The sequence below is a fragment of the Calliphora vicina genome, chromosome 3, assembly GCF_958450345.1.
Source record: "Calliphora vicina chromosome 3, idCalVici1.1, whole genome shotgun sequence".
In the NCBI taxonomy this organism is placed as follows: Eukaryota; Metazoa; Arthropoda; class Insecta; order Diptera; family Calliphoridae; genus Calliphora; species Calliphora vicina.
Window position 1 is genome coordinate 34849908 of NC_088782.1, and position 26372 is coordinate 34876279.

At 29.5% G+C, this 26372-nt stretch overlaps 5 protein-coding genes across 5 annotated transcripts; 3 read left to right on the plus strand and 2 right to left on the minus strand.

Moving 5' to 3' along the window:
• Positions 1-299: 299 nt before the first annotated feature.
• Positions 300-8448, plus strand: LOC135953667 (calcium homeostasis endoplasmic reticulum protein). The gene is made up of 13 exons (XM_065503634.1): positions 300-456; positions 589-759; positions 822-1177; positions 3127-3289; positions 3505-3577; positions 4046-4120; positions 5993-6069; positions 6139-6337; positions 6433-7308; positions 7387-7554; positions 7627-7929; positions 7987-8158; positions 8225-8448. The coding sequence occupies exons 1-13, from the start codon at positions 432-434 to the stop codon at positions 8321-8323; spliced, it is 2757 nt and encodes a 918-aa protein (XP_065359706.1). The 5' UTR covers positions 300-431; the 3' UTR covers positions 8324-8448.
• A 263-nt stretch (positions 8449-8711) lies between these two features.
• On the minus strand, positions 8712-10040 carry beg (malonyl-CoA-acyl carrier protein transacylase beg). Its single transcript, XM_065505263.1, has 2 exons — positions 9027-10040; positions 8712-8958 (listed from the first exon to the last, which is right to left on the minus strand). Exons 1-2 carry the CDS (start codon positions 9978-9980, stop codon positions 8791-8793), a joined length of 1122 nt encoding a protein of 373 aa, XP_065361335.1. The 5' UTR covers positions 9981-10040; the 3' UTR covers positions 8712-8790.
• Positions 10041-11457: 1417 nt separating this feature from the next.
• LOC135955390 (uncharacterized) lies at positions 11458-17344 on the plus strand. The gene is made up of 8 exons (XM_065505741.1): positions 11458-11576; positions 11640-11803; positions 11865-11996; positions 12493-12647; positions 12877-13191; positions 15326-15415; positions 16256-16416; positions 16495-17344. The coding sequence occupies exons 1-8, from the start codon at positions 11458-11460 to the stop codon at positions 17141-17143; spliced, it is 1785 nt and encodes a 594-aa protein (XP_065361813.1). The 3' UTR covers positions 17144-17344.
• Positions 17345-18309: 965 nt separating this feature from the next.
• LOC135954794 (uncharacterized) lies at positions 18310-20552 on the plus strand. The gene has a single exon (XM_065505027.1). The coding sequence runs from the start codon at positions 18335-18337 to the stop codon at positions 20456-20458; it is 2124 nt and encodes a 707-aa protein (XP_065361099.1). The 5' UTR covers positions 18310-18334; the 3' UTR covers positions 20459-20552.
• Positions 20553-20988: 436 nt separating this feature from the next.
• Positions 20989-22268, minus strand: Sbp2 (SECIS-binding protein 2). The gene is made up of 3 exons (XM_065504635.1): positions 21786-22268; positions 21346-21566; positions 20989-21274 (listed from the first exon to the last, which is right to left on the minus strand). The coding sequence occupies exons 1-3, from the start codon at positions 22229-22231 to the stop codon at positions 21045-21047; spliced, it is 897 nt and encodes a 298-aa protein (XP_065360707.1). The 5' UTR covers positions 22232-22268; the 3' UTR covers positions 20989-21044.
• Between the last annotated feature and the right edge of the window lie 4104 nt (positions 22269-26372).

Here is a 26372-nt window from a genome sequence, read left to right on the forward strand (position 1 = left end):
AAACATCATTTTTGATTTAAATCAGTGATATAAATTTTATAGAAAAATTAGTTTTTTTAAATTTTATTGGAATTTTTGTAATTTCTCTATCTTGAAGAAATTATATTTCTAAATAAGAAAGCCTCCTTTTATTTATACCAAAGTATTTATAGAAGAGCATAAAAACTAAACATTTGTTTTTTCTAATATTTATGAAAAAAATAACAAATTTTCATTATAAAATAGTTTCAACCATGAAAAAAACGTTAACGTATTTTATATACCCTTTTTTGCAACTCTGTTTTAACAAATGGCGTCCTGGAAAGTTTTCCACTTTTGACAGCTTATAAAGTAATTTTTTTTAGCACGTCGTCTTAGAATTTATTTAATAAGTTGCGAATATTATAGAAAATACATTTCTAAATTGAAAAATTCATAGCTAAAGATAGAAAATGGATGGACCGCCACCTCCAAGAGGTAAAAATTTAATGAAAATGTTTTAAATTTATGTAAATAAAACGAATTAAAAAAAATGCTGTCGCACGCCCCGGCCAAAAGTCATTCTTATAGGGATAGACACCTTTTAATTAATTTTTTGTTTTATTTTAGATGTTAGTCTACGTAACATAATTGATAAACTGGCCGAGTTTGTGGCACGAAATGGACCAGAGTTTGAAATGATCACAAAACAAAAACAACAGAATAATCCAAAATTTGAGTTTCTCTATGGTGGAGAACATGCGGCATACTATCAGTATAGAGTTGCAGGCGAGCAAGCATGTAAGTATTAATTCCTGAATTCCATATAATTCATTAAAAATTTCAAATATATTATATTTCAGACTTAAAACAACAATCCTCAGGTGTTTCTACAACACAAACACCACACTTTACACAAGGACCGCCACCGAATATGATGCATCATACCAGTGGTCAAATGCCACCAATCAGTCAAAATGACGCAAATAACTCATTTACACTTAGTCAACCGCCACCCAACCTTCAATTATGGAATACAAATGCATCATCTCTTAGCACCACCACCAATAATACATTGACCTCGCAGTCATCATCGAATGGCAATAGTCAATCTGTGGCCAATAATTATACAGCACAAATAGAGGCACTGAATATGCAGCAAAATACATTGCGCGAGCAAATACGCCAATCAGAATCGAACTTAACAGCACAACATACGGTAATATTTTATTAAAAGTTTTTTTTAAAGTTTTAATCATATGAAATCCTATATCATTAATTTTGCTTTAAGAAGTTAGGTACTAATATTTTAAATTTCAATGGGGGGTTTTTCATGAGAAGAAGGGAGTTTCATTGAAATTACATAATCATTCCTTGTCCCAACTTTTGAATGGCTGAAATTTAAATTTTCTGTTTGTTTTTCTTATAATACTTAGGGTTTATTGATAAGAAACAAGTTTACTCGAATTGCGGTTGTACAATGGTTGTTATTAACAGTGTGTATTTGTTTTGAAATCTGGTTTTTAGTTGAAAGGATATTTTCTAAGGAATGCAGAAATTAATAGATTTTTAGTTCCCCTTTTAATATTTGTTTGTCATATATTTGCATATTTTGTAAGGACCTTAAAAAATAACGATGATGGTTTTGAACCTCATAGTTAATAATCGTTAAGATAAATTCTGCTTATATACTAAAAGATATGATAATCTATAAATATTCAATTGTTTAACTTTTGGGTCCTTTTAAAAAATAAAAATTGTTTTCTATATAAAAAACAGTTATTCACACATTTTTCTATAGAAAAAAACTGTTATACACAAAATTTTCTATAGAAAAAATTGTTACACAACATTTTTCTATAGAACAAACTATTATACAGTATTTTTCTATAGATAACATTGTTACACGTAATTTTTCTATAGAAAACACTGTTATGACACAATTTTCTATCTGTTATACAGCTATCTATAGATAAAACTGTTTTACAGCTTTTTTCTATGGAACAAACTGTTATATAGCTATTTTCTATAGGAAAAACTGTTATACAGCAATTTTCTATAATAAGAACTGTTATAGAGATATTTCCTTAAAAAACACAGAATTTTTCTACAGAAAAAACTGTTATATAGCATTTTTCTATAGAATTTTATTTATACAAAAGTCATACACGAAATGTGATATAAAAACTGTTATAAACAAAACTGAAAAATAAAGTTACAAACTGAAAATTAGTTGAAAGTATTAGATTAGTCGCTGAAGTACCACGAGAAAATTTCCATGTCTGGTATATTGTTTTAACGTTCAGCGATTTTCTTTAAAAGAAAGATTTATAAGGGTCATCTTAGATTAGATAGACTCTAGGAATAATAAGAGCATAAAAAACTTGTTTAAGTCCTACAAAATTAAGTTCTTAAATGATTTGTAAAATGTGGTAGATCTATAGAATTATCTTGTATTGTATTTTCGAAAACAACAAAACTAAATAATTGTTATTATTTTTTATCAATTCCATACAACTATGTTTAGAGTTGTGTATTGTTGGTGTTTTGTCAAAACCCCGACACAATACATTTCATTTTCATATGAATTTATTTGAAAAAATAAACTTTGGGAGTTTTAGCACTTACTAAATTTTCTTGACAAAGAAAGTTGTTAATTTGTTTACATATTAATTCATTCCAACTATTATTGGACAATATATTTAAATAGTTTATAACAGCCGGAATAACTATATTTTTAACCGAAGAATGCATGGCATGTGTATTCTTACATTGTTTCTTTGTCCCTGGGAAGTTATTTTCTTAATTTTACAAAACATACTGAATTATAAAAAAAATTTAATGACTATTTTTACGTATACATAAATTTTATTTATTATTTCTTACAATCTAATTTTTAATGTCTACATATAAAATTTTACTTTACTTGTATATTTTTTTATAAAAAAAAACCAAAACTCGATAAATCCCAAATTCAAATAATGTCTGCTACAAATACATACGAAACCATATAATTACCAAAATAAAACAAAAAAAATAATAAACATTAAAAATTATATATGTTCTCTGACAAACACAATCATTGTGCAAATATTTCCAAAAACAAATGATACCGAATTCCAAACCAAACAAAAAAATATCAAATATAAAATACCATGGGACATTTAGGCACTGATGGCACAACAAAAAACCCAAATCGAAGAAGCTATAGAGGCTGCACAAAATTCACAACTAGAAACTAAAGCTGAAGAACTAAACATTTCATTGAGTGAATTCGATAGTATTCTACAGCCCATAATTGATGCCTGCACCAAGGACAGTATTTCACAAGGTAAATATAAAAACTCATTACAAACTAAACTAAAAAAAAAGTAGTTAAAAACTATGATATATTATTACTAAAAAAAAAGTAAATGTATAAATGAAAATCATTTGGATTTTCTTTAAATTTATATTATTTTTAACTAAATACTTTAAAAACAAAATAAACATAAAAAACTTCATTGTTTAGCAAATAAAATAATATATTTAATGTTGCAATTTTAGGCAAAAACTGGATATTACAGCACTCAACCGACAGCGCTAAAAACAATGTCGTTTTACAATATCTTTTAAAAAAGTATGCGTCTGTTTATAAGTTTAAGTTCCAATTTCTTTTTTGATAACATTTTATTTATTGTATTTTATATATTATTAGAACTTTTTACACAAATTCTATTAATTGTATTTAACTCTTTTACAACATGATGAGTATTGATTGATTGACATATTCACAAATGTTTGGTCCTGGAATCCTGTCAACGACTTTCTTTTTTGGTTACATTTCTTTTAAAAATGAGTTGTAGAATGTATTTACGCTGGACTTAAAAAACAAAAAATTTTGCACACGAAGACAGAAGACATTGTATTTTGAAAAATGAATTATAAGTTTTATTTAAAAAAAAATAGTAATTAAAATCGGACGACCGTAAAAAAAACTATTACAAGACCTTTACGAATATGCAACCATCATCTACAACTCTTTATGTGTTTAGAAAATATGCACAACAAAAAGAAAAAAAAATATCGTTTGTTAATTTATTTTTAGGGCTTTGGTCGATGGTACAACATTTCAACAGAAATTACATCTTATTTATTTAATTAATGATATTCTCCACCATTGGTAAGTTTATTTATATGTGTATATTTTTAATTTTTTTTTTTTGTAAAATAACAAATTTTATTTTTATTTAGGAGACAAAGTTTGTTTTTAGTTTTATTTAAAAAAAATGAGGGTGTTTCCAATTTCATTTCAGAAGTTTCTAATTATATATCAGAAATTTCTAATTGTATTTCAGATATTTCTTACCCCCAGTAACACGAAGTGTGGTTATGTGTTAACTAATAGTTAAACTGACAGTTTTCATACAAAAATTATTTTAAACGCATAACCAGACTTCGTGTTACTGGGGGTTTGTATTTCAGAATTTTCCAATTGTACTTAAGAAATTTCCATTTGTATTTCAGAAATTTCTAATCGAAATGCAAATGACAATATAATTAGAAACTTCAGAAATATTTCTGAAATTCAATTGGAAATTTCTGAAATACAATCAGAAACTTCTGAAATATAATTAGAAATGTCGGAAATACAATTCGAAACTTCTAAAATACAATTAAAAATGGTAGATACAATTTTTAAATTAACAAATATATGATTATTTTTGGTAACTATATGTATATGTATAGTCTTACATCTGGCGCGGATCAATGCTTGGTAAAAAAAATACGTTAAAAAAAATTGGTGAACAAAAATTTTGATAAAAAAATTTGTTTAACAAATATTGGTTATTTTTGCGATTTTCTAGATTTTAAATAAGTAGCTATTTAAGCGGGACTATAGTGGATATATTGATGAATCGATCATGTTTGTAAGTTATTTGGTGGCTTCGGAAAGTTGATTTCAACAGACAGACGGACATGGTTATATTGAATCCGCTATCTGAAACTATCCTAAATATATATACTTTATTAGGGTCGCAAATTAAAAATGTGAAAATTGTAAACGGAATGACAAACTTACCATTTATGGTGAAGGACATAATGCCTGTAAAATAAATTTTAATTTATATTTCCCTACGCCGAATTGGTCAGTCTTACATTATAAAATTAGTTGGTTTGAAACTAGAGCTTCGACTTAATTTTAGCTTAATTCACTAAAATCTTAATTTGAAATTAAAAAAATTGAGCCATTCATTCCGTAAATCTACTTCTTTAGCTTCATTCAAAGGCATTTTTTAAATAGAATTCATTCATAATGAAATTACTTCATTACTGAATTCATTCAACCTTCGAATGATTAAATTTTTGTTAATTAAAATCTAATACAAATTGAATGAAAATATTTTTTGTTTTACATTTAATCATTTACATAATGAATTGAAAATTATTGTCTAAGCCTCTTTGTAATAGATTTGATTTGAAGAAAATCTTAATCATTCAATAAATTTTTAATGTTATTTTGTAATGTATTTGAATTAAAGAAAACTTGAATGATTCAACAAGGAATTAATGCTATAAGGAATGAAGTCAATACGTTTTCAGTACTCAGAAATCAAGGCAACGAATTAATTTGTGCTGAATGCTTTAATAAAATTTTTAAGAGAATATATTTAATTTGATTTAAGAATTAATTCTTTCGAAACTTTATTTGAAACGCATACCAATTTCTATACCCTTCACCATGATAATTTCTACATTTTTCAATTGCGACCCAATAAATAACTTACAAACATGATTGGTACATCAATAAAACATTTTTTCACCTAAATTTTTAAATGAAGTGTTTGTTTACTTGCAAAAAGTTAGGCCCAAAATTATACATATAGCAAGTTAATGAAAGATAATTATAGTTTAACATTTCTAAATTCAATCTAGCAAAAAAGGCAAACACATACCATATTATAGTACTCAATGTTGAAGCCTATAGATTTGGGACAAAGAATGCTTAAATATTTGTTTATATAGAAAAAACATTAATTAAGTTTTTTTACAGTGTTCGAAAAAATGCGAATGATTTGAAAAACAGCCTGGAAAATGTTGTTATACCCATGTTTTGCAGTGCAGATTTAAGTGAGTTTCGCCTTTTCTATAAATACAATATGTAAATATTAAAATAACAATAATATTTTTCATTCCCAGTTGCTTCTACTGAGCAAAGAACCAAACTAACAAAACTGTTATCGTTATGGGAATCAAAAGCGAAATTTTTTGATGCATGCGTTATTTCGAAATTACAGTCGCCAGATTCTTCAATGCATGAATATAAAACAAATTTACAAAATTTACATCATGAAGTTACCGCTAAATTCACGCAGGCAGTTAAGGCGCAGTTAGATAAGTATGATTGATGGATGCAAAAAAATTTAAATTTATGAATGTTAAAGAAACATGTAGGACATAATTAATTTGGCTTTTGTTGTAAAATTATTACAGCTATCAAAAGCAACATAAAATCTTTATACAACATGCCACTCAACAAATTACCCAGTTGGAACAACAAAAACAACAATTGGAACAGCAAATGTTGGCTGCAGTCTTGCCAAATACCTCGATAATGCCACCGACAACAGTTGGCCAACAGCAGCATCAACAACAATCCCAACAGCAGCAGCAAGTACCACAGCAACTTATTAAGAATATACCCTCTCTAATGGCTCAAAAAGTGGCCATGCCTGTAATGGATGATAATGATCATCATTATGGCAATCAGCAGGGACAACAGCAAAACAACAAAAATTTCTTTATACCCGATTTGTCGAAACCTCCACCTGGTTTTATGAGTGGTGGTAATGCCAACATTGCTCCTGTTACTCAAATTTCTGCTTTAATGCAGCAACCATCATTTGCCCAAATGAATAGTAACATTCCAGTAAATCAAAATCTTAATAATCCTCCACCGAATTTAATAGCGTCTGGAGATTTGTTAAACAATGTCAATAATTTAAATGTTGATTTGTTAAATGTCAGTGCCGCTTTACAATTGGTTCATCAACAGCAGCAGCAACAACTTTTGGCATATGATCAACAATCGAAACTGTCATCTGCTGGCATTATGGACAATGAAGAAGAGTGTATTCCACCACCACCCAGTCTGCTAATGGAGCCAGAACCAGAGCAAATACCATCTGCAGCCTATTACGATTTGCCTGCTGGTCTAATGGTGCCTTTAATTAGGCTCGAGGATTATCGTTATAAATCTTTGGATCCTGTTGACATACGTCTGCCGCCACCAGCACCACAAAATGAACGTTTAACTAATGCTTTGGCAGCATTCTATGCTCTTCCCACACACGATAGGCCGAGAGATAAGTGGGTGTTATTTTTCTTAATAATTTCTATTTTGTATTACATTTAATTCAATGTCTTAATCGTTTTTCTTTTTTTTAGTGAGGGTTGGGAAAAACTTGGCCTGTATGAATACTACAAAGTTAAAAATGCGGCTAGAAAACAAAAAGAAGAAGAAATTAAAGATGGTGTGCGTGAAAGGTCTCGATCTCCTTCCCCTATTATTATGGCAAAACCTGTGCCTAAGAAAGTCAACAAAAGGTGTTATCGGTTAGTTTTTCTATAAAAAAAACCGGGTTCCTCATTAAATTCACATTTTAACAATCCGTTTTTACCATTTAGATCGAAAAGCCGCAGTCGTTCTCGTTCGCCTTATAAATCAAAATCACGTTCACGATCTCAGTCTCCTCTACCACAACGATCACAAACTAATCGCGGTGGTGGCGGAGGAGGTGTTGGTAACGATAGAGGACGCAACAATCGCTACAATAGACAAAGAAGTCGTTCACCCCGACGATCACCGGCACGTGATAGGGAAAGAGAACGTGATCGCGACAGAGAAAGAGACAATAATGATAATAATCGTTCAAACGAACGCATCACAAGAAGGGAACGTGAACGTTCTGTAACACCACCTAGTTTCTTGTAAGTAAACAATTAAAATATCTACACTACAACATCATTTCATTTTGTATTTTACAGTGGCAATAGTTTCGCAAAGCCAAACGAATTCATTGAAGAGTCCAACAAAGGACATCAAATGCTAATGAAAATGGGTTGGGCAGGCACTGGTACCGGTTTGGGTACTAAAAATCAAGGAATTGATCAACCCATTTCAGCTGGCGATGTAAGGGATCGCAAAGATATGTATAAAGTAAGTATTATTTATACATATAAACATTTATTTTTAATTTATTTACTATGATTGTTTTTCTCACAGGGAGTTGGCGTTAATATGAATGATCCCTTTGAGAATTTTAGGAAAAATAAAGGTGCTGCTTTTGTGCACCGTATGCGTGCACGCGATGAAAAAAGTTAAATAAAGACATTGTTTTAATAAAGGAAATTAGGTATTCGTTTTTTTCTTTTTTCTTAAACATTTATTTTTTGTAAAAATAAAAAAATTAATTTCAAGTTTTAATAAAGAATATAATTACCATAAAACTATAGTGCATTTAATGATTGTATTACGTATGCATGTTTATACCCCATAGTGGGGGAATTAAAAAAAGTGGAAATAAATCTGTGGCTTCTAAACGGTTATATTGTAAAATATATGAATTGAATATCTCGATTTTAAATCGGATAGAGAACAAATATTTGTATTCCAATTTGGGGCCTTGATGTACAAAATTCAAAACTTAAACTCAACTACACCTCCTCTATAGACAATGGGAAATTGTATTATATTTTATTGAATGAAATAATTTTTATAGTCGGTTTTTTATACGTTTTATTTAAAATATTTACACATTAATCAACAATAGAAATAAAACACAGTTTACACTAAGCTTCTATATGATATGCAGTATTAGCAGCCTTCCCATTAACCTTTTCAAGAATTGGTATTAAACCTTTACCCGGACCACATTCAAAAGTTCGGGGAAAATCAACGCCCTGCTGACGTTCATACATTTGATGCATAGTTTGTTCCCACTTTACAGATCGTACAATCTATAATAACAATAATAAAAGTTTATGTTAAAAACTATAGAGAAAAACAAACCAAAATAAATACAAACCTGTTTGGGCAGTTGTTTTTGTATATGAGCCACACTTTTATAGGGTTTTCCATCGATATTTGAGTAGACTCGAATTAAAGGCTCTTCCAAATGTATTTTACTTAAAGCCTTAGCAAATGGCTCAACGGCCGATTCCATGAGAGGGGTATGAAAAGCGCCATTTACCGCCAAACGTTTCATGCGTCGTATTTTCAAACTTTTTGAGTTCTTTTCTAAAAATTCAATGGCTTCTACATTGCCAGCTATTATTTTACAATGTGGATACATATAATTGCCCACCCCACAGTATGGTTTTTCTATACCCTTATCAACACACCATTGTTGGGCTTTAGCACAAGCAGCACCAATTTCCGTATCTGGAGCATATAACACCATGGCCATAGCACCAGGTGCCTTATCACAAGCCATTTGCATGGCATTGGCTCTAACTTGCACCAATTTTAGACCCTTATCAAATGGTAAAACGCCCGCAAACACCAAAGCCGTTAGCTCACCCAAACTAAAACCGGCGGTGGCTACACAACTGTCTATAGCTTTTGGGCGTTCTTCTTTCAATTGTTCCAAAGCGGCCAACGAAGACACCATTACAGCTGGCTGTGCATGTTCCGTACGATTTAATTTATCTTTTGGTCCTTCTAAACACAGTTTTAACAGATCATAACCCAACACTTCATTAGCCATTTCAAATATTCGTCTAGCTTCTGGAAAACGCATAAGTTTACTGGCCATACCTACATACTGAGTTCCTTGACCGGGAAACAATACAATAGATGTTTCTTTGGGATCGATCTTTGGCCTCACCACTTCATCTGTTGCCAATATATTTTGCAAAATTTTGTTTTGCTCTGAGGGGACATCAGTTTCTACAGGCTTTTCTTCAACTTTACTACATTTTAGGCGATTAAAAGGCAATCTTCTAATATTGTTATTTAAATTTAAACGTAAACTAAACATTATATGCAATTAATTTTTAACAAATAAAAGTTATACAAAACACAACCTACTTGACCGTAATAGATTACTGGGCAAGGCGAATTCATATAGGTGGAGTCAAAGCTGATTTTATTTGGCTTGTTTGATTCTAGCAACTGTCAAAACTATTTTTATATTTCAATACCGTCCTATTCTATGCTTATTAAAAATATACTTATTTTTAATATAAATAACTTAGGCCATGACTATTCAAGTATCCACACTATTTAAAGTTTTAATTCATATTTTTTAATTCTTCATAAAATCCAATAAACTAGTTTCTGACATTTACTATAACAATTTGTTGTTTTCGTAGAACTGCCACCATCTTATAAGAATTCGCCTCGTTACCGGCTAAAATTTATTAAACAGCTGATGACAGAGTTATGTAGTATATAGGGTTCTATAAGTCGATTTTTCTTAGAATCGACATTTTGCTAAAGTCAAATCAACTTGTGGTCGGAAAAGAGTCGAATAATCGAATAAGTTATCACAGGAAACTCGAAAATTTTAGAATAACGTATGGGAAAAATTGCAACAAAACCTTTATAAACTAATGTTTTGTATTATTTTATTGTATGCTAAAAATGGATAACGGTCATGCATTTATAAATATAAATATTTCTAAAAAAAACACTAGAAAAAACTATGGCATCAGAATGTTTGTAAAAGGAAAAACTACAAATAGTTCAAAAACATGTATTCAGCAGTATTCATGGTTTTAAATTGAAACACCAACTTGAAAGCAAGTTCGTTTGATTTTTTAAAAGTTTGAGTGTTAAGTAAACACGCTTGAGGGTATTAAAACTTGAACGTATAACCGCAACTTAACAAATTGAAAAAAGTCGACGTTTTGTTCCAACTAAGAACCCTATAAGTACCGTATAAAACAGTTTTAACGGTTTTGAGTAACAAATTGTACATTTTTAGTTTCAATGTAAAAAGTACTTTTGGTAAAATAAATTTATCGTAGCAGTTAATGACGTTTGTTTTCAAGGCCTTGCTTTCTGAGCCAAAATACTAATAATTTCGTCATATCGGACCAATAATACTAATAAATGGGTACCTTTTGACTTTTATCACTATAGAGTAAAAAATTATATAAATTCTTTAAAGTATTAAATAAAAAAATACTAATGAACATAAAGAGATAATAAAATAAATATCATAATGATTTTTCACCCGGATTTGGCACCTTTAAAAAGAGTACCAAATGTTACTTCTAAAACCCATCACTTGTTAAATTAAAAAAAAAACATTAGCCCGTTAGATTTTGTATTAAAATGTTTGTGTTTCGTGTTTGTTAAATGTGTTTTCTGTGTTTTTGTCTTCCAATAATTTTAAAAAATTTGTACCGTTTTGTTATATTTATTTATAATAAAATTAGTTCGAATTTAATAAAACGAAAAAATGTAAAAAGTGTCGTTAATTGTGCGGAATAAATAATAGATTAAGTAAAATGTCTTCAACAAATCAACAAAATAATGCGCAGGCTCCCTATGATTTGCGCGCAGCTTATGAAGTTCAACAGGATTTGGCAGTAGCCTGCGCTTTACATTCGGAAATTGTTTGGGATGTGTAAGTTAATATAAATTATAACAAGTTATAAAGTTTGAGTATATATTTATGATTTTTATTTAGTATAGGACCCGATCAATCCGATATCTTAATCAAGAAACTGGAATGTATGTTTCCTTATGATAATAAGGTTTATACTTCAAAAAAGGATTTGAGAAAATCTAAACAACATAATGCAAGGATTAAGGAAGTTAGAAATAAATTATTTCGAAATATTTGGCAACAGAGTCAGTATTTTTGTATGTATTTAGAAATTGCAAAGTGATGCAACAATTTTTTTTATTTCAGGAAAATACACTAATGGAGCTTTGTTGCATTCTATCATTTATATAATCGTTACTCCTGAATTAGATCTAGATAAAGCAAAATATACACATAATTATACAATTCATCCGATATTTCGTACTAGACGTTGTTTAAGTAAGTATAAATTAACATAGTTTATAAAATTTAATTTGGCTATCGCTCATTTGCAAGACGAGCCTCATAATTCAAAATTAACTGCCTACATACATAGCTTCGAAGTTTATCCAAATATAATATTTTAAACCCGAAAACCCGGGATTGTTAAACATTATTTATAGACGAATTTAAGTGACTCCTTCAACATAGACGATGATACAAAAATCGAATTAGTAGTAGGGTTATCTCAGCAATTTCAATACCAAAATTCTCTTGACTATATCTGATATGTTGATATCACAGGTAGGTCCGTACGTTATCTGTTTGTTCGGAAAACTCATTTTAACCAACACACGGACAGACGGACATCGCTAAATCGAATTAGTAATGAATATAGAAGATATTACATTATGATTCATGATTAAGGGTATTAACATTAGTCAGGACTATGGACATTCTCGCAAATGAGCTAATGATCATACTTTATAATTATTCAAATCTATTTTATGTTAAGATGCTAACGGCAGTGCTGGCTGCTGTATGATATTTATCGATGAACAGTCACGCATTTATCAGAATTGGAAAGATTTTGTTAATAATAATGAATTACCTGTTGGAACAATGATTTCACCTATACATGGTAACTATACATTGGATAACGATAATAAGGTAATTTTCATTACTTATATACGTAATTAAATATAAATTTCGTCCTTATTAACTAACTGTTTCCAACACACAATTGAGTGAAATTAAAAATAAACTTATGTACTCACAGGATTGTGTTCTGGAAATTGGTAGTTCATCAAGCTTTGTAAGGTGATATATGATTAATACATTTCATATTTAATATATTTTAACTAATTTCAATGAATTCTATTACTAACTGTATATTTAGGTGGTATTAGAATATTCCTTAACGCCGGCATATTCCAATAAAACACTGTCTAGTATTGATAATTTTATTGCAGCTGCTTCGGTGGTTGGCCAAGCTGCAACAATGTTTCATCCGGTTTTTGCAATCCTTGCAATTGGTACAAAAACCTATGAAACAATACGTGATTATCAAAAAATGTCTAATAAAGTTGAACGGGGTACAGCCACAAATATTAATGCCAATTTAAATTTAACAGGCAATATTATAAGCTTAACGTCATCAGTTGCTACGTTTGGCGCATATATGACCGTGCCTAAAGGAAATGAACTGTCATTTGTGAGTACAATATTTTTAAAAACAAAATATGAAATACTATATTAGCACCAGAAACACGATTATTTTTGTTTAAGTTGTTTTCAAGTTATTTTTATACCCTACACCACCATAGTGGGGAGGGTATTATGCGTTTGTGCAGATGTTTGTAACGCCCAAAAATATTAGTCTAACACCCACCTTAAAGTATACCGATCGACTTAGAATCACTTTCTGAGTCGATTAAACGATGTCCGTCCGTCCGTCTGGTTGGCTGGCTGGCTGGCTGGCTGGCTGGCTGGCTGGCTGTCCATGTAAACCTTGTGCGCAGAGTACAGGTCGCAATTTTGAAGATATTTCGATAAAATTTGGTACATATTACTTTTTCGGCCCAAGGACCAAGCCTATTGAAACTGGCTGAAATCGGTCCATTATTTCACCTAGCCCCCATACAAATGTCCCCTCGAAATTGGACTTTATCGGTCATAAATGTTTAATTTATCTATGTATCTACACAAATTTTGCTCCAAATAAGTTTTATATATGCAAAATTCATGTCACCAAATTTTGTTACGATCGGTCCATAATTAGTCATAGCTCCCATATAGACCCGCTTCCGAAAATAATAATGTTGGTATACACACAAAATTCAACATAGTTAACTTTAATATAGACATAAATCACACGACCTAATTTTATGGTGATCGGTCCATAATTGGTCATAGCTCCCATATAAGGCCCACTTCCGAAAATCACTCACGAATATAAATTATTGATATTTTAAAAGAAAAATATTTTTACTCATTTACTTGGTGTAGGGTATTATATGGTCGGGCTTGACCGACCATACTTTCTTACTTGTTTTTATTGTTTTCAATCAAAATTTTGATAAATAATAAAAGTTTGCACGCAAAATAATGTCCTTTTTTCACATGTTTTTAATTTGCAACCCATATATAATAAGCCCAATTATGAATAAAAATTTCGCGGGAGTTTTTTCCCTTTTCTCATTTTTCCTATTCAAATTCAATGTGAAAAAATCCCGGGAAACAAACTCCCGCGGAATTTTTTATTCATAATTGGGCTGAATATAAAGTATATATATTATAGATAGCGGAGTCGATATTGTCATGTCCGTCTGTTTATGTATATATAGTCATGGTTGCTATTTAAAATCGAATAAATCAGTTTACAAATGGCAAAACCGCGACTACCTCGATTTTTCAGGTACAGGGTATATAAGATTCAGCGCCAAATATGCCTTATATTCAACTCAAAGCAATAATCACAGACTTAGGTTTTTGACAATTGCGTATCGTCTCTATGTTACCCTATGGCAATAACACTTTTAAAATTATCGAAATGATTTTAAATTTGGCAAAATAATACAAAATAATTTTAGTAAAAACAAGTACATACATATATTTGGCTATGCCGCATCTTTAATACCCTTCACCAAATTATACTTTAAAATAAAAATTTTAAATATTTTTAGGTAAACAAAATTTAAAAAAAATGTTTTTTCAGAACTGTTGTTTTAATTATCATTTAATTTTTTTTTAAATTTATTAGTGCATATTTGTATGGCAAAAAAAAAGACGGGTTACAAATTATTTTTCTTGATTTCGACCCATTGTAGGTCCGACTTAGTATGGAGTTATATACGTCGCTACAAAGGTATTTGAAATATCTATCATTAGATTATTATTAATTGTAGTTTTTATATATAGCTAGTAGCTATACTGACGCACATGTCTATATAGACTCCGCTATCTATAACGATCCAGCATATATATACTATTTGGAGTCGCAAATGAAAAATGTAGAAATTACAAACGGAATGTATATAAATATTGATATAAAAAACAAATATTAATGTAATAATTAGTTAAGCTTAAGGACTTTTTTATAAAAATCTTTTAATTTTTATTTCATATGACAAATAATTTGAAATAAATATCCATTAAGGATTACATTAATTTCTTAAGTCTCAGTCGAATATACAATATGTTAATACCATAGCTAATTAATTCCACACTCTAGGTATCCTTTTTCAATTAAACGCATAATAAAGCCAATTTTAGATTATTAATCAAAAAATCAATACAATTCCTTTAAAGTCATATTAAATTTCTAAATTACTTTATTTTATTTACAGACCGCAAGTATTTCCATACAAGCAATAAATGGTGCAACTACTCTAATTAATTGTACGAAGTTAATTATGACAACCTACGACTTGTTTACTGTAAGTACATATTTTTTTATGTAACAATGTTTATCAATATTTGCCCTGAATTTAAAGCTAATATTAGGTCCGTTCCAATACAAATGTGATAATTCTTTTTCGAAAGAAACAAATTATTTTTTTTAATTAATTAGTTAACATTCATGTCTCTTATAACTTTGCAACCAATGGGAAGATCAATAAGGCTTACAGATACTTTTTGTTGTCGCAACGATTATATTGAAATTTTGAGTACAGTAATGATTTCTTAAAAAAACACAAATCTGGCAAGTACTGGAGCAAAACTAAAGTTATCAATAATACTAAAAGAATGCACTATAAGGTTTCTCTACGTTATAGTTCTAATATTAAACCCACGAGTTTTTCTTGAATATTTATTAAATAATATGTTTATTTTTTGTATAATGTCATGGTCATATTATGACGCTATATTATTAAGTTTTAATTACATTAAAATGTCATAATTACAGAAAATAATTTTTACAATATCTAAAGAAAGCTTATCAGCTTGTTGAGTAAAGATATGAATATTCATTTTCAATGCTGTATTAAGTCCTGATTTAGAAACACAGATATACTATTTATTAAAATAATTTGTATAAATAAGATTTTTGAGAAGGGCTCGTCGTACAAAACATATTTTTATATAATTTTGGCAGGCTGATCACAAATATGTCAAAAAATTTATAATCGTAGTCAGTTTTCGAGATATTTTCCTTTTTATGTTTTCACTATATATGTATGTACGTATATATTATATATTGTGGTGTCATGTATATGTACATAAAATTCAAAACATATTTACTAAATTGCAATTAAATGCAAATTTATTTCTTTAAGAGATATTTTTTGGATGAAGAAGAACTAGATTTCAATGATCTTCTGGCATTTGGTTCTTCTTTAATTTTATTTACAAGTTCCCTAAACAATATTGTTATAACATCGCAAATTGGCAAAGTTGGTGGAAATACATTGCGAAGTTTGTTACAGTCTAATATCAAGTAAGTTCAAATTATTGTTCCCACAAGTCCTACATGTAATTAATAAATATCTTTTGGAAATATGTATTATTTTTTTAGAGCTGGGCTTACTTTATTATCGGGAGAAGTGATAAAACAAGCTGGTCAAAATGCTGGTAATTTTGATCTATTGCGTTTGGTCAATGATATACCATACAAAGAGGTCCTATGTAATATACATAAAATTTACACTAATCTTACACAATCTGGTTTTTTGGCAACACTTTCAGTTTTAGGCGCCGGTACAATGGAGGTAGTACCGGGTCTACTGGTACAGGTTGTTAACAAAGAAATTAGTGAATTTAATTTGGCGGAATTATCAAAACACTATGGTTTGAAATTTGTGCAACATATTTCAAATTCAAATAATTTACTTGATGTTCTTAATGGTATGGGGGTGTATTTTTCAGCGACTGTTGTTCAGTTTTTATTGAATCAAACACGTTCGTTTATTGAAACAACAGTCGATGCGATTGATTCGCAACAAAGTACTTTTATTACAACTGAGATGATTCTATATAAAATGTTTTCATACACAATTAAAAATTATAAAAATCATACTTATGAGTTTTTAGATATGAAGAGGAATGACATTATGTTGGGTGTCACGAATTTTTTTAAATCGCTAAATCCAAAACCAACAACTGAGAATGCTAATAAATATAATTGCGGTATTTGTGGTGGTTATTATTATTTAGTAGATATTTAAATGAATGAGAATAGCTTTACTTTTATAAAATTTAGTTTATAGTTTTGTATTTAATAAGTATTTATAAGGATTTGTAATAGATTTGCTTCTTGCACGTGCTGAAGTAAATTAAATTTATTTTTATTGTAATTTTATTTTAAGGATATTTGTAATGATAATAATGATGATGATAATAATATTAAATAAATATGCATGTATCTTATGTAATGAGTTCAAAACAATGAGTTAAGTGTAATTCTATTCGCAACAGTAAACTAAATGATGCGATGGTTGCATAAATTTGCGGCATCAATGAATTGACGTAAATTATTGATGGCAATGTTACTGAATTTACGGACGCATCCAAAATAATGGGAAAAATATTTTTTAACCCTAATTTTTCTTCAAAAAAGGTTTATTCAAAATTAGTTTTCACCAAAATTAACCACGAGTGGTAAAAATATTGTCATTCCGTTAGTACTTTCCACTTTTTTGGATCGTATAGATAGTGGGGTTGATGAAATTAATTTTCCGAAACCTCCCAATAACTTACAAACATGATTGATACAATATATCGGTTGATATTTAAAATTTATAAAAATCGGCCTACTAAAAAAACCAGGACAACCTCGATTTTTGGCCTATTTCATACATTGTTTTAATAATTAATTAAAAAAACCATTTTGCAAAAAAAAAATTAAAATAACAATTAAAAAAAAAAAAATTTTGTATAGGTATCTAAAAATATTTAATATTTTTATTTTACAGAGTAATTTTTTAATAAATAAAGCGGCACTATGCATACGCAATGTTCCAATAGCAAATCTAGCTGGACAAAATTCTAGAAATGTGTGTATTCATAATAAAGCGAAATATAAAATTGAGCTTCTTAAATATAATTTTTGGATTCGGAGATATCAATATAAAAATGCTACTAAATTATTTTCCAGTTAGATGTAAATTTGCATGAAAAATAGCTTATTTTTTCTTAATTCTAAAAGTTTTCTGATAATTTGGAGAATTTGGGTATATAAAATTTGCAGGAATTTTTTTTTTACACTACAATAAATTTAAAACTTTAGAATTTATAAAAAAATTTAAAGAAAATCCGGTCCCTGCTAATATCCAAACACTTTCCAACACTAATTTGAGCAACAGCTGATAAATTTAATCGAAAAAAGAAAATAAAAACATTTCAGTAGGAAGCGAATAATGTTAAGCCGGTCGAAAGGAATTATATTTTCATTATTTATAATTATTACAAATTCAATACAATGTAGTTACACCTATTTTGCGATAGAACAATGCCCCGGCACAGATGTTCCCAATATAAGGCATCAAACACAGTTCAACGAAATGTCTATAATTTTCTATTACACCCAATGGAGTGATGAAAGTTTAGAGGCGCTACAACAATACAATGATGTGGCAGAACATTTTGGAGACAAGGTATATTTTGCAGCGATTGATTGTTGGCATTTAGCTTGTAATTGCTCAAAAACCCTAACAACAACTGTAGGATCCGGTGCTCCACACAAATGGCCAACATTAATGGTGCACTACGGAAGGCTAGGTCAATTGAAAATTCAATACAATGGTTTGTATACATTCAGAAGTATGGTTCAATTTGTGGAAAACATCATGCAGCCATTAGAGCGCGTAGAGAGTAGGGAGGACTTAGAAAGAATGAGATCGTTAACGGATGCCATTGTATTGGGTGTATTTGAGAAGCCAAACGATGTGGAATATAAGCAATATTTAGTAGCATCCTTGAAATGGCTAGAACATGATCCTATACGCACGTATCGTTTTACAGTAACTTTCGCTAGTCGTAATGATACCAACTTAAAAGTACCGAATTTATTATTACAAGGACACAAGAGCAAGAAATCGTTTGTTGAGTATCATGATTTTAAATGGAATACAAGCAATATTTTACGTTGGTTACAAGATGAACTCAAAGATGATTACGGTCTTTTACATGGTTATACCACACCCATAATGATTGCACAAAAGATGAAAAAACAACCAGTATTGGCTATTTTTGTGAATGAGCCTCAACAATTCTTTGCATACATGGAGAAGTATGTCGACAATCAACAACCTTTTACAAGAGCCTCATTGGCTTGTAAAAAGTCCATGAAAAGACAAGCTGTAAATGGTATTTGGGGGAAATTACAAATTACTAAGACTATACGAAAACTGCAGATCTTTACCGATAGTTCAAAATGTCATTACTATATCAAGGATATAATATTAGCAAATCTAAACTTTTATTATGAAATTAATCAATATTTAAATGAACTGTATAAACAATTAGCTAATCCTGCAAAATCTAATGCATTTTATAATCCAAACTTGGAAGTTTATGAACTATTAGATTTTTTCCAGTCCACCACTTGTGTGCTAAAAAGAGATATTGCATTGCAAATTCCCCTGCATATAAGTGTCGTAAAAAGATTAGATGGTTATTTAACAAACGAACAACAATGCAAAAATAGCAATCGTTCGTTGAGTACAGTTCTATTGGATACGCAACGCTATAGAGATTATTTGGAGAATGTTAATATACTACCGACCTCCAAAAGTATGGCCACTGTTTTTATTATAGATAACCAAAAGGAGAATATGTATGTTATGGAGGACCCATTTGCTATGTACAATTTAATGGAATTTGTTAAGAAATTCTACTCGAATGGTTTAAGTAATTATTATAAAAATAAAGAAAGCATTCCGGCAACAATAGCTCGGTCATCATCTAGCGATTACGACATGGAATTAAAACATTTAAATCGTCATATATTTTTAAATTACCTACAATACACCCACAATCAAACCCTAATAGCTTTAATCTACTCCCCTGACTGTGCTCTTTGTGGCAACATCCAGCATTCCTTTATGCAGTTATCATTATCACTGCGGCATATAGTGGATTTGAAATTTATACGAATTAACGTCATGGACAATGATCTACCCTGGCAGTATAATATGCCGTTTCTACCAGCCCTATTGGTATTTCCCGAAAATCGTTTTTCCGAATCACGCCTTTTTCCTTCGCACCTAAAACCAGACATACGTAATGTTTTTGGTTTCATACTAAGTCAACTAACTGCACACCAACAAGTTAGGCTTGTATTGGCCGTGTGTCAAAGTGGAACTTTACCTGCAGGTCATTCACAAAGTTGTTGGCAATTTGCCAAAACTATATTGATGCAGCATATAGGAAAACATTTACAGTACTGGCAAATGTTTGAAGCTGAGCGCAGTTTAATATTTGAACGTTTACGTGCCTTTAAGGATATGAGTTTAGATATACAACGTAATTTAAGACTGTAATAAGAAATACATACATAAACAATTATGAAAATTATTTTTAAAAATAAATAAAATGAAAATATTTTAAAATCCATTAGGTAAAGATGAAATGAAAGATCTTAACATAATGTTATTTATTATATATTTATTTATTACTAAACTACATAATATTACATATTAGTAATATTTAACTTTTATCAAATTAGCAAATTCATTTTGAAATATCCAAAATTTTACTTTACTTTACAAAAAATCAAAATTGACTGATTTCGGGTGTGTTCGTTGATGCAGTAATATTGCATCCCTGCAGAAAATTAAAAGTTGAGATTTCAAAAAAGCATATTTGCCATAATTGATTTACGTCAAACGTTTTTTAATGCAAATAGTTGGCAGTGATGCCTCAAATTTGTGCAACCAAAGCATCATTTAGTTATCTGTTGCAAAAGTTATGCACAAATTTACTGCATTTACGAACTTTACATAAATATAAATCTTTGAAATGTTTTTCCAAATGTATTAAAATTATAAATTTGCCTTATTAAAATCAGTGCAAATGTCAAACAAAAACAATTTAATCCATTCATATATTTTATACAATAATATATATTTAATTATTCTTTAAAAGAGATTCATACATTTCGCGTGCTTTTCTTAAAGCTTCCATTAGGTTTGAAAATATATCACGAGCTCCATCATAATCTAAAATACCAATACAACTGATAGATGCCTTTTTGTAAAGAAAATAAGCCATTTCACGTCTCCGAAATGCAAACACTACTGGTATTTGTTGATCGTTACATATAGTCTTAATACTTTCAATAGTATCATCTAAACTAACTAAAATATGTCAAAAATATAAAATTAAAAGCAGCTTTGTATAAAAAAACAATTAATAATTATATCATTACCATCTCCTTCATTATGCTCACAATCTGTTGCTATAATAACTAATTTTATTTTATTTATACGCAAATAATTTTGAACTTGACGAAATCCAACAACAAAACGTCTATGAGCTCTAGCCTTGATTTCATTTTGGGCATATGCTCGTCGCTGAAAATGATTTAGTTCCCTTATAAGCTGTTCACAATATTGCTTCAAATCCGACGTTGTACAACAATTACAATATCTGCAAAAAATAATTATAATAATTATCAATCGTATTTTTTGTTAAAATTCAAAATTCTAGAAACTGGCTCACAGATGGACTTATTAATTTAAGAAATCGTTCCTTTTTGTTGAGGAAGTTAATACAAATATTTGAAAAAAAACTTCTACTTCAAGATCATACATGAGTGTTTGCTGGTTACAAAAACAATTAAACTACCTACCGAAACTTCATACTTACGCTCGGAATTTCCTTGAATATAACCCAGAAGTTCTGTTTTCATTTTCTGTACTATCATCTTTCACTTTTAAGTGCATCAATTTATGCACCGAGTCTGTTATTTGCTGCTCCAACTGGGCCTCTTCCCGTTTCTTTTGGCGATATTGTAAAATGGACTTTTTCAGACGGCTAGGCTTCTTTGCTTTACCATTTTCCCGCTGTTTACCTTTTTTCTTTGTCGCCACAACAATACGTTTTCGTATTTTAACTCTCTTCCCCAATTCCGATGACTTGCCTCGCTGTTTGACTTTGACAAACTGCATCAAATTGAAATTGGATGTGGCAGTCATACGCTTGTATTTGGAATTGCGTATTTTTGGCACGGCAGTTGTAGCTGCTGCTTTACTGCTACTTTGTTGCATTCTTTCAAAGGTGACATGGTCAATTACTTTAAATTTGTCAGACATTTTGCCAATACAAAAACTCTATGCAGATTTAATTAGAAAATTACCAAAAATAATAAGATTCTTGGTTTTGTTATCTTTTAGTGTTGGAAAGTGCTTTGATATGCAGTGTTGTGAAAATGATTTTAAAATAATAAAAATCGTAACGGAAAATTGTTAAATTTTTTTTTGGTAAAAAAAACTTTTTCATTTATTAGTGGATATTTAGCTTTTTCTGCTTAAATTGATTTATGTACTCAACAAGACCTAAATCTATGAAACCAGAGCTTCGAATTAATATATTCAAAGTTAGCTAAACTTTAATTCAGAATTAAACAAGTGAGAGTGCTATATTCATCTGTTCCGAATTTTATATACTCTTCATCAAAGTATACTTTAAAAAAATTGTTTGGCGGAAAAATTAAAAATTATTAAAATTTGTTGTTGAAATATTGTTTAGGTTGCATCCTTTTGGTAATAACTACATTAAACGTATTATACTATTTTTAACAACGTTATAATCTATTGTTGCTTCCTTTTTTATGCAACTTTGCTGGAAGTATTTTACTAGATTCTAGCGAGTAAACCGTTAACGGGTCCTTAAATATTGTTTGCCACCATATTATGCTTGTTATTTTAGCATTAAAAACACTTGTCAAATTGTCTTCGACATAAGCACTACGTGCATTTTACTAAAAAAGCAATATATTCCTTCTACGAGGTAATATTTATTAACAATAAAAAGAGATCTTCGTCTCTAATTTAAACTTGAAATTTGTTTGTTTTATTTTTATACCAATTTTGGAAAACTTGGATTGATGCCAAACATTTGGTCCTAGCGAACCGGATTTTTAAACGAGTACTCGATCTTTGGGCATCATTGACTCCACCATCCCCTGGCAATAATACAGTCCACCGGCAAACATATTTATTATTTATTTTTCATAAAATAAGGTACGTAAATATATTTCAATTGTGAGCTAAAGTGAAGTGATTAAAATTCGTTTGATATTAACGCGACGCACATACACAATCCTTTTGTGTTTTATTTCATTAAATTCTTCGGTTTTAAAAAATAGTGACACTATTTATTTCATTTGTTTAAAACTTAATTTATACGGACAATAAATAAAAATTAGTATTTCTTACATTTTCTTTTGTGCGATTATTTGTTTACAGATTTCCATCTGTAAATTACAATAACAATAATATATTCTTCTTCTTACATTGTATTGGTCACCCTACGGTCGGTCAGTTTGACTACAACATAGTTTCGGGATATATTTTTGTTAAATTTTTTATATTTTTGTAATTAATTTTTATATATTGTCGATAATTGAATAAGGAAAATGCCCATAACTTCACTTAATAGATTCATTAGAGCATCTGATGCTCTTATTGCTTTTGAGGCAAATTTTAATGATTTTCCTGAGGACATTCATAATGTTTATACCTTGGAGGTTCAGAGCGCTGAAATAAAATTGTTATGGGAGAAAGTTAAAACAACATATGAGGTCTGTTTGGATTTTTTGGAGAATTCTGATACAGAGCCTAGTGATGTAGATGTAGCTGCGTCTAGGTATCAGGTCAGAGCTCTTATTGATTCAGCTTCGGAATGTTCATTTGTTAGTAATCGATTACGAAAAAGGTTTAAACTTCCCACGCATTCTGCAAATGCTAAAGTTTCTGGCGTAAATAATGCGGTTTCTGTAGTTTCGAGAAAGGCTTGTTCTCTGAAGATCGGCTCTGATTTGGATTCTTCTGTAGTACTGAATACAACGGCCTTTGTTTTGGCAGATATATCGGAGAATTTGCCTTCGATTTCTGTAAACGCCGACATTAAAGGATTATTGCCAAATCTTCATTTGGCAGATTCCAATCCTTTCCATAGCCGGCCTGTTGATATTCTTATTGGGGCTGATTTATATCCGCAAATTATGTTACCGGAAATTCGACGAGACGTATTAGGGTCATTATTGGCTCAGAGAACAATTTTTGGCTGGATACTGACAGGTCCAGTTAATTCTATATAATTATCAGTTAATGGTATTTCACTAACTCGGGATTTCCTAAAAGACCTAATGCTGTCATTTGATTATTCCTCTTTTTATTACTATGGATCTACATCTATGAATTAAACACAAATGAATTCAACATTTTAACTAACATTCGAATTGTATATTTACATTATCATTAAAAAAGCTCATTGAAATATATTTACGATTTACCCTAGTATGTATTATTTTACTATATTATTTATAAAAACAATGCCTTTAATGGTCAGTTGATGGATCTGTCTAAAAACCATTCAGTTTATGGATCTGTCTAAAAACCATTGCCCGCAAGGGTCAGTTGATGGATCTGTCTAAAAACCATTCAGTTTATGGATCTGTCTAAAAACCATACCTATGCTGTTAACATTACAACATACATTAGTGTTGCAAGGTGGCCGGCAATGTTTAGGTTGCATCCTTTTGGTAATAACTACATTAAACGTATTATACTATTTTTAACAACGTTATAATCTATTGTTGCTTCCTTTTTTATGCAACTTTGCTGGAAGTATTTTACTAGATTCTAGCGAGTAAACCGTTAACGGGTCCTTAAATATTGTTTGCCACCATATTATGCTTGTTACTTTAGCATTAAAAACACTTGTCAAATTGTCTTCGACATAAGCACTACGTGCATTTTACTAAAAAAGCAATATATTCCTTCTACGAGGTAATATTTATTAACAATAAAAAGAGATCTTCGTCTCTAATTTAAACTTGAAATTTGTTTGTTTTATTTTTATACCAATTTTGGAAAACTTGGATTGATGCCAAACAAATATTATGGAGTCGCAAATGAAAATTGTGGAAATTACAAACGGAATCACATATACCCTTACCACTAGAGATTCCAAACGGATTTCGGGTTTTTTTTACATTAAAAACACAGAAAAAATAAATTTTTATTTTTTATTATTTTTAAATAAATTTTATAAATCGAACGTGGCTTTCTTGACAAATTTGTTTCATACAGAATAAGAACATATTACAAAAATGTACATGATGGAAATTTTTGTATTTTTAAAGTAAATCTGGGCTTACAAAAAAACACGAGGGCCTTTCTTAATGTTAATGTTAGAAGATTTAACTCTTTCAGCCACGCTTTAAAATCAAAACAATTGTATTTTTTTAATCAAGGTTAGTTTATTGTAAAAAGTAAGAAAAACTTAATCAAAACATAAAAAACCACCCCATTCCAAGATTTTGTGGAGTGAAGTGGTTAGTTTACTAACCACCGTGGCGGTTGCCATTAAAATTAACTATGATAAAAATTTTTGTTTCGTATAATTTTTTTTGAAATCGAATATTTTTGACTAAATTTTCTGACCATACAACTGAAATATCAAAGTATGCCAATAAACTATATTTTAAAGTCTATAGAAAATGTGGTTAGTAAATTGACCACCCAATCGCAAAGAGTTAACAGTAAATGTTGTCATACTTATAAACAATGTTAATAACAGCGTGGTATCAACATTGTTTATATGTGCAATTTTGTAACAATATTTATTACCTTATTCATAACTTTATGACGGCGACAAAATTTTAACAAAACTGAGACACCTTTTTTATAGAAATTTATATTAAAAACATTTGTCTATAATTTAGTTATTTTCATAATATTCAGAAAACGGAAAGCATGCAATACTATTTATATATTCAGAAAGCTCCCAAAATATCAAAAATCCCAACATCCCTGGATTTTTTTCACAAATCCCGAGAATTAATCAAAAAATATCAGCAAATTCATTCCATAAAACCATTCCTAAAAATCAAATTCTTTAGCTTCATTCAAAGGTATTTATTTGAATAGAATTTATTCATTGTTTAATTAATTCATATTAGAATTCATTCAACCTTTGAATGATTACATTTTTGTTAATTTAAATCTAATCGAAAATTAATTTTAATATTTCGTTTTTAATCAATTAAAAAAATTAATGAAAAAATGCAAAACTGAATGATTCAATATATTTTATTAAGCTTATTCGTTTCAAAGATTTAAATTAAAGAAAAAATTATTAATTTAAACATTTAGTAAAGCCTATGAATAATTAATTTTGATAGGCTGTGTGATAGATAACTTTAATACAAAATTTGAAAATTAAAAA